Source organism: Drosophila persimilis, unplaced genomic scaffold (genome assembly GCF_003286085.1).
Source record: "Drosophila persimilis strain 14011-0111.01,24,50 unplaced genomic scaffold, DperRS2 tig00000735-arrow-arrow-pilon, whole genome shotgun sequence".
Lineage (NCBI taxonomy): Eukaryota > Metazoa > Arthropoda > Insecta > Diptera > Drosophilidae > Drosophila > Drosophila persimilis.
The window spans coordinates 937,378-949,864 of NW_020825346.1; the positions used below are offsets into that span (position 1 = coordinate 937,378).

The following is a 12,487-nucleotide window of genomic DNA, read 5'->3' on the forward strand; positions in this document are numbered from 1 at the left end:
AATGCAATTTTAGATGCTACCCCTTTGCAGTCCACTGCACTGTCTTTGCCGTTGCCGTTGCCGTTGCCGTTGCCATTTCCAGTTGTGTAGTTTTCTGGCCTTGCGATTGTCACATGAGCAACTATTTGTCTGGTCTTTGGACATTCAATATGTCTGTTGCTGTCTCTGTGCCTATCCCTGTCCCTGTGCCTGCACCCGGCCATATCCTGTCCAGCCATAGACTGCTCTACACTGCTGTTCCGTTCTAATCCTCCTCTGTTTTACACCCTGCTCCGAGCCCGAAGCCAACCAATCTCCGAAAGGCCGCTTAAGACCCCCACTGTATTAATTACAGCGAGTGGGCTCCGGCTGGGGACTGGCGGCCGTGGGACGGGCCTGATGATGCTTGTGGTTGGGGAGTGGGGATTGGTATGGCCACGCCACGCCCGTACCACGGCGTACTCCTGAATTGTTGGCATATTATGCTGGTCCTGTATCCCATTCGCAGGGAAATAATTGAAAATATTACGTACCAGAGAATTGCATAAAATTAATTGGCATGCATAACCAATGAGCTAGCAAAAATAAATTGAAATTTAATTGAAATGTTTTTAATACGGGAGTCGAGTCGAGTCGTGTGGAGTGGTGTGGAGTCGAGTATTTTGCAAAGGTGATTCCATGTACCAAACAAAACCTATAATAAAGTATGAACTATTGATCGAAGACCATATGATATCTCTAGATATCTTTCCCAAAGGTTTCGCTGTCGAAAACTCTAGGGATTTGCATTATTATTCGCATTTTGAGGGCACTTCTGCCCAAGTGGCAGAAGAATCCTATGATTTTCCCTATTGACTTATTGCAGAGACCATTGCAGTTTTTCCTATCTTGAGTCTCACATCAATAACCGTCAAGACTCGTATTGAACATTGGTTCGTTGTCTCTAATTAATGATTTCCCCTTTGTCCGTGCCACAGTCGAGCAGCTGAGCAGCTGAGCTGCTGAACAGTTGCAGTTCAAGTGTGTATAAAGCTTCATCAGATTTCCTCAAGCGCTCCTGAGGATTATCCGACTGAACCGGGCATGCTTGTAACCCGACCCCACTCGACCTGCATCCCTGGCAGAATCGGTGCACCTCTGGTCAAATGGACCTGTTGAAAGGAATATCCTCAAACGGAATTAAGCAGAGCATGGAAATCCCAGCCCATTAGGAGCAGGAGGGGCAGGAGAACGAGAGAGCTTGGAGAAACCATAAAAATGCATCTATATCCTATCGTTGTCCCTGACTGGGGCAATTAATCCATCACAATTAGTGCTAGTCTGTGGGCATGCGAGTGGGAGCACGAGTGCCAGTATGCCGGGGTCTGTGGGTGGGCGAGCCACCAAAAGATAGCCCCACATATGGACATTTAGTATATGGGGAGTGCAACCGCAGTGTACTATGTGCATTGATTGACTGGCAAACAGCAGAGGCAGTGCCCCAGCAGCACCAGAAACCAGAGGCAAAACCAACAACTCTTGATGTGGATGTGGCTGCTGGTGGTCCGGGTCTGGGGCCGGGTCCGGGTCCGGGCTGGGCTCTGCTCCTCTCTTTTTCTGTTTGCTTTTCTGATTATCATTGCATATTTCTGTTCTGCTTCTACTTCTCATCCTGCACTGGCAGTCCTGCTGGGCGGCAAGTGCTGCCATTTGGGTGTCCCTTTTTTTTCCCCTTTCGGCAGCATGAAATGTAAAAATATTATTTCAATATGTGCAAAGTGTTGGTGTGTGTGTGTGCGAGTGTTTTCTGCATTTGAATTGTTGTTTATATATTGTTTCACTTGCTTCATGGGAATACCCTTTGGAAATTACCAATCCTGCAGCGGGGCGTACACGAATCTCGGCGGCTGGTCTGTGCCCCAGCTAAGGGGTATCGCGCTGGTCGCTCAGTCGGCTCTGGTTGGGCGCCATTTTTGCTGCGCTGTTAACACCATTTTGTTGCGTAATGGCTCAGAAGTTTGTTTGTTCTATCTTCCTCTTGCTCTCTTGTGCTTTTTATCGCTTCGTTCGCTTTCAAGTGCCAGATGAGTAAGTCAGCTAAAAGAGAGCAACAGAGAGAGAGACCGAGCAATGCCCGGACATTTTAATATTTATTAATTTACGCCTTTTTTTGTTCGGCTCTCCACTGAAGCGCACCAATTTCGGTCAATGATTTACTGGCAGCCCGAGCTCCAATAACACTTTAATCGCATGGCTATATACTATATGCCGAAATGCACCTATATATGTGTGTGTGAATATCATCGAAATTGCATTGTAAGTGAGTAATTTTGTCAACGGAAATCATTTTGTTTGCCATGTCAGGCTTGTAAACACGTTCATTTGGACATTTATTATGCGCAATTTCAATTAAATTGATTCTTTTCACTCGCCTCTGCTCGCTTCCAATTATGTGAGATTTTCCAGCCAATCGGTCGCACTAAGCCAACGCTGAATACGCTGAATACGCTGCCAACTCAATTTAATTGCATTCTTTGTCAGAATTTAATCGAGAGCGAACAGCAGCCCATTCTTGAATATTTTGCGACGCCTCTAGGTTCGCCTGGGTTCTAGGGCAATCCATTGATCCATTGAACCCTTTCCCTTCTGAAAGATGACACACACGGGGTTGCTGATCCAAAACAAACCCCCTCCCAGACCCAGCCCAGCCCTGGCTGTATCCCTCAGAGACAGAGGGAGAGGGAGATGGAGATGTAGGCACTTTTGCATTTTATTGCCAGTCCCCGTAAACGGCTTGACGTATTAATAACTGTTTATGTGTATGCATATAGCAGGGCGCTATTACCGCCGTAGTGTGTGTGCGCCCTGTGTCTGTGAAGGGCTTATCTCTCTGGTGGATATCTGGTGGTGGAAGGTATGGCAGAGAGTGGGAATGGGCCCGTAATGAGCATCGAAATCGCTTTGTTAAGCACTTGTAATTATTTCTCATTCGATATTAATGCGCCTGAAAGCAGGCTGCACTTTCTGTTCTGCCCCTTCCGCCCTTAATGGAGCTTTATGCACGCGCTAAAAGCGGTCCCCAAAAACTTTTCCAGAGTGTGTTGTTGCTGTGTGGGGCTGGCACTCTGGAAAAAGGCGTCCTGGAAAGTGGCTTAAAGTAATTTAATTATGACAAATTGGATTAGCAGAGCCGTGGCGAGGGGAACGTCAGGTAGGGTAACGGCGGGCTAAGGGCTCAAAGCGTGTGTGTGTGTGTGTGTGTGTGTGTGTGTGTGTGTGTGTGTGTGGCAGCTAAGCGCTGCCTGCCGACACGTTTTCATATCAATTTTTTGTTCCGGAAATATCGTTTAAAGCATTTACAAGTGTGCTTGTGTGTATGCGTGTGACCTTAGCTGGAAAGAGACAAGTGTATGCGTGTGGGTGTGTGTGATGCCATTCCACTCTGTCTATGCAGCTGACATTAAAAACCATTTTAATGCATTTTAATAGCCATCGCACGAAAAGTGGGAACTGCGTCACCATCACCATCAGCCGCGGCACCCCCACCATACGCTGCCCGGATCCCCCCAGCCCCCCAACCCCGTTCTCATGCCCAGGTTCTGTCTTTTAATTTATGGCATTTTAAATGCAATTTACTGCCTCTGCAGGCTGTCCTCAATCCTGCCACCTCCATACCGAAGGCCAAAGACTGAGGCCGAGTGTGTTGTCATGTCGGCATCCCAAAAACTATTATGGCCTTCCCGCCGCACAAAACTTCAGCAATCAAAACGCAAAAGTTGTGACCGAGCTGCTGATGTAAATGGCAATGGCAAAGCCGATGAAAAAGGAGATGGAGACAGAGCTGAAGCTGGAGCTGTTCTTCAGTCCCAGCTGTGGCTGCTACTCCCTGTAACGCTCGTGTTCCCCGAATACGAGTATCTTTGTTTGTTTGCCCTGCCACTCACTTCAGTTCATCTCTTCATCTCCTCATGCCGCTCCTCATCGTAGCTGCTGCTGCTGTTGCTGCCACTGCCATTGCTCCTGTGTGTGCTTTGGGCCAAGTTTGTTTGTCTGCACCTTCTCCCTTCTCCCTTTGTATCTCTGTGCTGCCCTGCCCTGCCCTGCCCTGCCTGGGCTTTGGCTTACTTTAATTGTTAATTTGGCTTATGGCTTCTTCATTGTCCTCGGCCGCCTTGACCACAAATCATACTCTCTCCTCCCCAGGGAGCCGGCTCCTACACCAGCAGGGAGAACTCACTTAAGGTGTTTTCTCTGGCGCAGTCCTTTTGTGGCTTCCAGGCCATTTGCCCAGAGCTCTCTCTGAGATACACGCAGGGACAAAGGGGCCAAGGCGGTTGCGGGCTGCGGGCTGCGGGCTGCGGGCGGATGAGTAAATGCAATCAAAATCAAATTGCTGAAATTATTATTTAATTAATATGGAGCCAGCTGTGATTTGCCTGGGCGTTATGGACTGTATGCGAGAACGGCATCATATGGATGCCATTAAGTCTGCTCCTCTGCCGCCCGGAGGGGGTGGTGGATGGGGATGACTGAGTATTTGCATGGCATGGTTTTGGTTCATGCAGTGGATAGCATTTCAAAGCGAATGTGTAGCCTCAAGTCTTAATTTTACTGCGGTTTTGTGGCGCCTCTGGGCCCATCAAGAGCTACAATCAAATCGAGTTGATACTGGGGATCAGTTCAAGCTGTGGAAACACGCAAGGAAATGATCCTGCCAGCGGTTCACCATTCCATCCATTCTGGCTCTATACCCCTTTGCTGTCCAGTAGAACCTTTTCCCCAATACCACTTTCCCGTCAGACACTCTCACACATTTTTCACTTTCCATGAGTACAGAAGCCTCAAAGCTTTACCGAAAGTTGAGTGGCAATCGGTTAAGCCACGTGAAAGACTCCCTCTCCTCCCAAGCGCCCCACTCCGGCCACCTTGGGGCTCTCAGGCGTAAAGCTCCGGCTGTCACTGTCACTGTAATTTGTTTAGCCTCTTAAATGACCTTTCAAGCGCACCCGCGAGTCCACGCGGCACGAACTTTGGATAGAGAGAGAGAGAGAGAGAGCGATGATGATGATAGAAGCATCACGAAAGCGACGTGATAGGAGGAGGCATACTCGTGGACCAAGAGGATGTGGAAGTGGAAGTGGAAGTGGAAGTGGCGGAGAACGAGGTAGAAGAAAAAATGGCTGCCTTGGGGCGAGGACTGCCAACTTGGTAATAACTCAATGGCTAAATCAATTGACGCTCTTGCTCTTGGCCACTGGAGCTGCCGCCACTGCCACTGTCGGCTGCTGCAGAGTGCAGTTTATGCACAGTCATGGTCAGGCCTCTTCAGCCACGCCCTCGGAAAAAAGTTTCCCAGTTCCCGTTGTTCTTGCTCGGCTATTGGCAATCCCCTGAGCAGCAGATCCTCATCCCCTGTGCCGTGCCGTGTGCCACTCGGCAGCATCAAAACAAAAAGTCAAATTGAATTACTTTTGCAACATGGCAGCGACGTTGAGGCAGAGGCCGAGGCAGAGGCAGAGGCAGAAGCAGCCGCTCATTGTTGTTCCAGCCGTTGTTCTCGCAAATTTTGTTGTTGTTGTTTTCGCTGTTGCTCTTGCCACTATTACGCTTGTAGTGTTTTCCGTACAACAGCGGCAACAACACCAACAGCTGGAGCTGCTCTCTGCATCTCCTGCGCGTGCCTCTACGCCAGTCCGGTCCAGACGAGTGAAAAGCTATTGAGAGAAGAGTGCTTGCCGGGAGGAGTGGGACGGGGCAGGCAACGGTGCAGTGGAGTGGCCAATGGTAGGTCTTTCACTCGGACTATCTCAACAAAGCGGCTGCATTGCACCAAGGTTACAGTCGAGTGTTCCGACTGAAAAGTTACCTGCTACGAGCAGCCTGAAAGTAATGCGGGGCTCGAGTTCCATTTTCGGCGATTCATTATAGGATGAAGACACATTTTTGCGGATTTAATAGCAAGGGAAACTTATGGTGCAACCACATCTTCGCAGATCGTCCAGGATGTCCAGAGTGTAGAAAATTCTACGCACAAATGCCACATAGCCTTGAACTTTGGATTACCTGGCATAAAAGGAGAACTTTGTCTGCAAGCCTGTGCGGACTTCCGCAGGAACTGGCACAGGAGATGGCTCTGTGGCAGGGGCACGGGCAGGGCAGCAGGACGTAGCTTTTAAATGCCGCCGCACAATGGCAGCGGACGGCGGCGAACATTTCGTTGCATAAGTTGCACCGCCAGCTTGCTCCATCTCCATCTCCATCTCTGTCTCTGTCTCTGACTCTCTGTGTCCCTCTATCCTGCCCCCAGCTTTTGCCCGATTCGGGCTTTGTCTGCGGCGGCACAATGCAAGTTAATTCATCCCCATTTCGCTCAGCAGATGCTTCTCTCCTGCTCCTGCTCCTGCTCGTGCTCGTGGTCCTGCTCCTGCCCCATCCACAGCCACAGCTCGGGCGCCGCCTCCCTTTGTTTGTGGCCCCAACAGCCAACAACTTGTTGGCGTTGTTTCCTGTCAATCAGCGCCTTGCCCCTGGCCTCTCGCCCCGTTTAAGCTGCATTGTTTGTGGCTAACAAAAAACCATAATCTAAATTTTTGTAATTGTCCCAGGAAGAACCTGATTGCTTGTCCGGGGCGGCAGAATTGTCATGGCACTGGGATTGTTGCCCGGCTGGGATTCTCTCCCATTTGCCATGAAAGCCTCCTCTAGAACTCCAACTTGTTCTTCCGATTACTGCCCAACGTTGTCGGGGATGGACTTCAACTCTGTTCCATCCCTTGACGGTGTTCGGTATCGTCGTTTTAAGCCCATCGAACCTACTATCTACCGTCCAATCCAATGAGATGTGATTTGTTTTGCATGAGTTTATTGCTGTCCTAAAGGAGTGTCTTGTGTGTGTGTCTTAAGCTCAATGCAACATTAACAAATATATAAACACCCCGGGAGGATATAGAGTGAGCTCATGGCTCAACAAATAGTGCACATATCTCGGAATGATTTCAGCTTTTCATCTGCCTCGACCAGTCTGATAAAGGATTAAACATTTCAATTCAGTCTCTCTCTCTCTCTCTCTCAGTTCTCTTTTGATGAAACTTACGCCATTTCGTTCCCAACCGCGCCGTCCCCTGGACCCTCCGGGACATCTTCGGGCCAGCAGCCCAACTCGTCCATTTCTCTGGTAACCTCAGCCAGCTGCAGGAAGGCTCCCTGGCTTTAGATGGGTTTCAGGAGGACAAGCCGAAGAAGCACTTACCCCTGCGGCTACTGCTAGTCGGTTCTCCTCGTAGATCGCGTGCAGCTCGTGGTTGCGTTCCACCAGTCCCTTGTAGGCGTTCAGTTTGTCCTCCCAACGCTTCTTTCGCATATTGATCTCAGATCTAACGCGGGTCACTTTTACGACTCCCCTGGGAGTCTTAAGGATCTCTATGATCTGTACGCCCGACTGGTAGTCGTCCTCGTCGTCATCCTCGTCGTCGGCGTCGCCGGCGTCGTCGGCGTCGTCTTCGTCGTCCTCGGATGGGCCAATGCTTAGGTCCTCATCCGACCCCAGCTGTGAATTGCAAACCAGCTGTGAGTCGTCCTCGTCTGGGCCATTGGCTGTGCTCTTTCCGGATCCCGACATTGAGTTCTGAAGCTTCTCGGAAATCTCTGGATTGTTCGAGTGTGGAGATATTTCCAGGGGGCTCTCCGGGGTCTTATCGCGAGCCAACTCGGAGTTTTCCACGTATGGGCAAACAGCTGTGTCCCGACAACGAACCAACTCTGATTCTTCCGCATCTAGGAGAACCTCTTGGCCTACACGCGCACTGCATACCTGAGGATTCCGATTCATTGTACTGAATATTTTTTCTATTGGATCTTTTTTGTTCGTTTGGAGAGTGTTTTTGTGACAAATGAATCGTCTATCCGATTCAAGGCCTGCCCAGACCCTGACGACCCGGACCCTGTAATCGGGTCACGGCATGGACCAGGTGGAAGTCGGGCCAGTGAAATAAATTAATACTGAATACTCGTGTTGTGGCCAACAGAAGAACCACAAGCTCCTCGCTGATCGGTTGCAGTAAAAGGCATTTCATGCCGACGACGGGAAGAGGTTTGAAAACCCCGAGGTGAAATTCCAAGAAGTGGCTCTGCTGTCCGTAGATCTCTCCTACTAGATACTTCCTGAATTTTGATCCGTTTTCACGGACAGCTCTGATCAACGAACGAGGACCATCTGTGGCATGTGGCACTACTAATTGAAGGCTACAGAGCCTTAAATGTTCCCACGCTTCGAAGAACTTCGAAGATCCCAAACCAAAACAGAGAATCCGATGCTGACAGTCTGTTTATTCGCTGGCTGCCGGTCTTGTGTGGTGTGTTTCTGTGTTCTGTGTGCCGTGTGAAATCTGTAGCATTCAAAAAATACATGAACATCTAAAATTGAAGATAGAGCGGGCTTTGGCTCAACAAATGACGCAGCGCCAAGAGTTGGCGTTTTGGGAGGGATCGGCATCGGAGTACTCCTCAGACTGGTCCCCACCATTCGCCTTGGCCTTGGCATTGGCCTGGGGCTGAGGTTGGGCCAGCGCCAGGGCCATGGCTAAGCTGTGGAAGAAGTTGAGGGACCATGACATGACTCATTACGATCTAGTCCCTTCTCCAGATGGTACTCACTCTGTCGCCTGCCCATCAGTAAGCTGATCCTCGAAAGACTTCGAAGCAGCTTGCAATTTCGAATACTGGGCCATCTGATTGATGGCTTTCCATGTCTGATAGAATCACTGGGTTCTTCCTTTTAGCCTCCTGCAAGTTGGTAACGTCTTTTAAAGGGTCCCGGTCCATTGTCGGTGTTTTGAATACTTGTAGTATGTTGTATATCTGGTATGAACTGTGAAGTTTGTTGTCGATTGCCAGACAGACAAGTCTGAAGTGAGGTGAGCCTTTGTTCAAGGCCTGCCGGTCATAGGACCGAACTCAAGGCCTGACTGGACCTGGCATGGACCAGCCGGAAACTGGGTCAGTGAAATAAATAATGAATATACTGGTATTGTTGCCAACAGCAGAACAAAACGACAGCACCAACAACGGCAACAGCTCTCTTCGAGCCAAGTGCAACACGCGCGCTAAGCGGCTGCATTAAAAGGCCCCTCCTGCACGGGGCGCCCTGCACGGCAAGTGGGGTGAGTGGAGGGACTTTGACGCCAATCCGCACACCCTCTCGAAATCTCAAAATCTCACAATCGAGATGGAAAAACAAGTAGTTGCAGTGGAGTCCTCCGACCAGCAGATACCCCAATCCCAATCAGATTCATGCACAGTCCTATGGCTTACGGATACTTTTGGGTCGAAATAGTCGGGGGATCGTAATGAAAGGCAAAGAGATGAACTCTTCCAGTGGTGACCCTGCTCAGAGCCATGTCGGTAGTGTGAAAATGCTTCTTTCTCTCGCTGGTAGCGTACATCCACACGAATACGCCCTCGACGGGCACTGGGTATGAAAATGGGTTTTGTTGTTGGCAGGCAAAAGCTTGCCACAAATGATGAAATGCTAAAATGCATGAAATGCAACACCAGTGCCAGGGCTTGTTGCAAGGAGCAGCGTGGGGGCCAGAGAGAGGGACGGGGAGTGGGCAGGGCTTGAAGTGGGCGCTTGATTACAGTGAAATGCACTCAAAAGTGCCGAACGAAGCGATGCCTCCAGCGAATGCGATCGAATGTGCAACAACGGCAACACACACACCCACACACACACACAGACACAGACACAGATATACAGAAGGGGAAAAGGCTGCGCCAAAAAGTTGCACAAATTACATTTAAGTGACGCAAAAGTTAAGTGAAACTCATTGCGAAAATCGCGGCTAGATGCGATGTGGCATGACAGAGGGGATAGGAAGGAGAACATAGAGAGAGCTGCGAGGGGTAGTGGGTGGTGCCTCAAGGCGAGGTGGATGATAGATGGTGGATGGTGGAACGATGGAGGGGGAGTCCCAGGGTTAGCTGTTACACTGTTAAGTGCTTTGGTACGCCAAAAGTAGGCACTTGAACTGTTTCTGTGTTCTCGCACTCTCGGCCACACTTTTTCAGTTGTTTATGGGCTTGTGATGGGATGGAATTGGAGAGATTTTGGACGCAGGGTGCATGGATAATGGATACCCTCTGCGGGGATGGATCTATGGAACGACGCCATAGTAAGGATACTGCAGAAAGTGATCATACATATGTCCCTCTTCTTTAACTGCAACTTGGAATGCCAGACATGTATCAGTGGATGTATCGCTTTGGATCCCTTCCACCAACAGCACAGCACAGATCTGGCTGGGCTGGTCGGAGGGGTGTTGAGGGGCAGGACGGATCACCAGATGCGGGATCTTAAAGAAGCCGCATTGGAGAAGATAGTAGCGAACTGTAGGGCGCTCTACCTCATCTTCCCCAGAGCCCCAAATATATTTCTTGGGGATTGACCTTGAGACCTTGAATGGGAAAAAATGAGGGCAGGGTGGTTGGTTACTTGGTTAATGCATTGTGTACTCACAAATGTCAGAGGTGACTCGGTTGGGAAAGCATTGCATTCTACTGTGTTTAGTGTTGGAAAATTGGACTCGTAAGAGTAGGCCCTGAGCCCCAAATCTGTGCCGTTCCTCTCAACGATTGCAAGCCTATACCGTAAACCGCTCTTCCAGTGTCGGATATCAATGCCACGACATGGGAGGGAACGTTGACTGCTTGGATGCATCCATTGCCTTCATCCATCCATCCATCCATCCATCACTGCCACTCTGCGAGGATGAGGATGAGGACGATGATGATGATGATGGCTGGCGACGTCTCTGGTTGTGCCTGGCTTCACTTGTGTTTTAGCCTCATTTGCCACATGGTTTCGCTTGTCTTGCCCCGTCTGGTGGCGTCTCGTATCCCGAACCCAGACCCGCTCTATGCATCGTCCTTCTCTGATTCGTGCGCGAATATGGTACGAATATTCCCATTTCGCAGTTGGTTGTGTCTGTCGGTCTGTCGGTCTGTCTGTTCGTCTGCCGCTTGTCGGTTTCCTGCACTAATGATGCATTCTCACTTGCAACAGTGCAACAGTGCAACGGCAATAGCAGCCCGACTCTCGTGTTTTGTTGCGCCCCAGTTCACTTGAGTGAAATGCTATCTCCTCTCTCGTCCAGCTCCCAGTGTCAGCTCCCTGATCCCAGCACTCGTGGGAGCTGTGGGAGCAGCCAACCAACCAACCAACCGAACCAGCCCGGCATCCATCCAGGCAGTCAGCCTTTATGCCATATGCATTTCACTCTCTTTCTCTCTCTGTCTCTGTCTCTCTCTGCCTCTCTTTCTATTGCTTCATCTCTCTCTATGACAAAATATAGGGCAAATTACCAACTGTCCCCAGTTTTGGCTGCCATTTCGGATGCCCTAACTAAGGAGACTACATCTTCTATAGGAGAAAAGATCTTAGAACGTATCCCAGAGGGGAAACTTTTCCCTGAATAAATATGTAAAGAATGTTGAACTGTTCCTTATTCGAAATATGGCAATCTTTACTTCCGTTCAGTAATTTTATTGGTCATGAATCTCACCAGAACCTGTTCAACTGCTATTTATTATGTTTCTGAAGTGGATAATAAAGTGTATAGACTGGAAACATTATGCCCAGAGCTGTCTCAATTGCCCAAACGAGCAAACCTTCTGCGGCAGGGTAACCGGATGCTTCGATGTGACCCATCTTCCGCTCAGCCTCTCTCTCTCTCTCTCTCTCTCTCTCTCTCTCTCTCTCTCTCTTTCTGACTGTTGACATCCTCTGACATGAATTGAAGTTCGATTTTGGAGTTTTTTGTGGCTGATTCTAGTAGATTTAAGCAAGAAAAATGGAGCATCCAGCAGTGGCAGTTTTTGGAATCGGAGAGCGAGTGCTGGGGCGCTCCATCGTCCGGTTAATTGAGCTCCCTTCGCCATGGATCCTGTCCCGGACACTTCTCAATTTCTGTGTGAGTTTGGGCGATACTGGGTACCCAGCAATATTGTTGTGGGGGACTCTTGATAAACACGTTGCGCAAAGAAATCGTTGCATAAATTAATCCTTAATATCCTGACCTCATCGTTGCCTGAGCAAACTGCGATAACGGGACACAATACAGCCCAGGACAATGGAGTCGAAGCGTCCTGCTGCTTGCTTCTCCTCCACCGATTACTCCGAGCTGTCAGCAGATTGCAATTTCCACTGGCCTTAAGAGTTCTCCCCCTTCACATCGGCATCCGCACCCAAACCAATTTGGAGTCCAACTCCAAATCGAGAATCGTTCAATTTTTCAACTCCGACAAATGAATTTTTAAGGCCTTCGAAAGGGTCTGGCCCGAGGCCAGAGCGGGGCCCCCCACAAGCGGCCAGTGACCAGTGGCCAGTGCCAATTTCCAAGATTTACGACCATCTCCGACGGTTTCTTTCCCTCTTTTATATTGGGCTAAGACCAGACAACCTTGGCAAATTGACTTTTGCCTTTGGCCTGAATCCATACTGCGTAAACTTTTTGGCCCAAGTCTCGAGATCTCG

At 49.6% G+C, this 12,487-nt stretch overlaps 2 protein-coding genes across 5 annotated transcripts in view; one reads left to right on the forward strand and one right to left on the reverse strand.

The window, feature by feature from the left end:
* LOC6599209 (AF4/FMR2 family member 4) overlaps positions 1–12,487 on the forward strand; it is a 79,335-nt gene that overhangs the window by 34,336 nt on the left and 32,512 nt on the right. The gene's annotated exons all lie outside the window — the stretch shown is intronic.
* Positions 6,804–7,825, reverse strand: LOC6599205 (DNA topoisomerase 1). The gene is made up of 3 exons (XM_026992483.1): positions 7,208–7,825; positions 7,052–7,146; positions 6,804–6,979 (listed from the first exon to the last, which is right to left on the reverse strand). Exons 1-3 carry the CDS (start codon positions 7,784–7,786, stop codon positions 6,922–6,924), a joined length of 732 nt encoding a protein of 243 aa, XP_026848284.1. The 5' UTR covers positions 7,787–7,825; the 3' UTR covers positions 6,804–6,921.